This window comes from Egretta garzetta, unplaced genomic scaffold (genome assembly GCF_000687185.1).
Source record: "Egretta garzetta isolate BGI_Z169 unplaced genomic scaffold, ASM68718v1 scaffold86, whole genome shotgun sequence".
NCBI classification, from domain to species: Eukaryota; Metazoa; Chordata; class Aves; order Pelecaniformes; family Ardeidae; genus Egretta; species Egretta garzetta.
This window is the reverse complement of record NW_009259970.1, coordinates 1,391,318-1,393,248: the sequence shown is the minus strand read 5'-3', so window position 1 is coordinate 1,393,248 and position 1,931 is coordinate 1,391,318. Positions and strand designations below refer to the sequence as shown.

The 1,931-nt window shown below is 43.6% G+C and overlaps 1 protein-coding gene across 1 annotated transcript in view; it reads right to left on the bottom strand.

The window, feature by feature from the left end:
* Positions 1–384: 384 nt before the first annotated feature.
* The window catches only part of CFH (complement factor H), a 39,309-nt gene continuing 37,762 nt past the window's right edge, over positions 385–1,931 (bottom strand). Inside the window, exons 17-18 of the mRNA XM_009640307.2 lie at positions 1,688–1,885; positions 385–1,543 (exon numbers count right to left, since the gene is read on the bottom strand). Of these exons, the coding sequence (XP_009638602.2) occupies positions 1,497–1,543; positions 1,688–1,885 (245 nt within the window). The 3' untranslated portion in view covers positions 385–1,496. The remainder of the gene's footprint in view (positions 1,544–1,687; positions 1,886–1,931) is intronic.

Genomic DNA, 1,931 nt, shown 5'->3' with positions numbered 1-1,931 from the left:
CTCCCCAGCACTACATCACCAAGGGCAGTGCTACAGAAAAACAGCTGCAGTAGCTCTCAAAGAGCATGGCCAAATCTCTGAGATCCCTTAGCCCCCCCACTTCCTCTGGATGTACACATTACGCTGGACATTCATCTGTGAGCAGAGGACAGGATGGGGGGGATTACAGAAACGAAGACAGCATCTTGTTGATGAACATTGAGGCAAAGAATTAATTGAATACTTCAGCTTCATGTGGGGATGCTGTCACTAAATCACCTACCCCATACAGAGACAGGACATATTTTTTCTTTTCCTTTTATTGATTTAGTGATAGTGTAGTCATAGAATATTTTCTTGTTACCCTTGATGTTTCTTGCAAGGGTCACTTGAGGTGAGCTTCAGCTTTCCTAACACTATCCATATATATGCCAAAGTAATGCCATAGACAGTTCACCTTGTAGCCTGTTCTTGCCTCAATCTCCTGTACATTGATTTCTTTTCTGCTTCAGAAATCTATGCAAGGTCCCTGATTAGTCAAGCCAGAATCCCGATAAATGTGTTTTTCCTCTTGAGCACCAGAATCAGATAGTCTACGACTTGGAAGATTCTGTCCTTTAAGACCTGTAAGCTTTTCTGGACTCCTCTATGACTCCCAAGCAGTCCACCTACTAGTTTCCTAAATAAGCCAAAAATCTGCTCTTGTAAGGTGCATGATTTGTGCTCTGCTACTTACTTTTCTCCCCATTGAATCATGAACTCCATTAATTCATGGTCACCACGTAAAGGGTTGCCATTGATTTCCAAAATCCCAGACAGTTCTTCCTTGTTAATGAACAAAAGATGGAGATGTGTGCCATACAGATTTGCCCATCCAGGACCTGGATGAAGAAGTCAATCCTGCCTCCCTCCACAAATCCCAATTACTTGCATTCCAACATCTTGCCCTTCCAGCAAGTGTCAGGGATGCTCAAAGCCCCTGCCCCCACAAGAACTGGGTGTGTGATCTAGAGACTTCCCTGAGCCATTTAAAGGAGACTGCACTCACTTGCTCATCCTGATCAGGCAGTCAGGACACTCACCTCTGCCATGACTCCAGGGCAGTTTCCAGGCAAGGACACAGAGAAGAAGCTAGGAACAGACAAGGCCAAACACGCTCTACTTGCTGATAATCAAACTACCTGCGGGCTTTAATTCTTGTCTTAGTATGCCACCAAAGCCAGTCTATTTCAGGACACAATTGTACATAAAAATGACAGTGCGATCAATATAGAATGGATAAAATGCAAGCACAACCATTCCGACGGATAAAATGTAAACGTATTTACAAAATGTAAATACATTTACAAAAATGGATACAATGTGGATAAAACATAAACACAATCATCCAATAATAAAAAGAAAAAAAAATAACAAATTCCAAGACAGAACATTGGCTAAGCTGCAAACGAAGCACAGCAAAACGGGAAGCACCGGGAAACACTGAGCTCAAATCACTGGGTCGGTTGAGGGATCTTTCATTCCCACAGCTGGGCTCCTTCATGCCATTCCCATTTATCCAAATCTCCCTGTGGTGTAAAGAGAAAAAAGGGGAAAAGGTGTGAAGACCAAGCATGACACACTGCAGTGGTTCCTCAGAGCAGTGGACAGCCAATTTCAGAAAAGCGGCTTCCTACGGCCCCCCGTGTCCCCGGTACCGAGCACTTACATTGACATTGAGGATACACAATCAGTCCGTCTGTGCACTTGGCTCTAAATTTGTCAGGGTGTGAAACTCGTTGGTACAACCATTTGCATTCAAAAAATATATAATCCCCAGTGCGAAAGGTGGACCCTCTCTGCAAGCTTGATGACTGTAGTTGAATATTGTTATCTTCCATAACACTTTCTTGCAGTATACAGTCCTCTGCAAAAAGCGCTTTCATTATTTTCCTGTTGCCCTCACGCGGGAC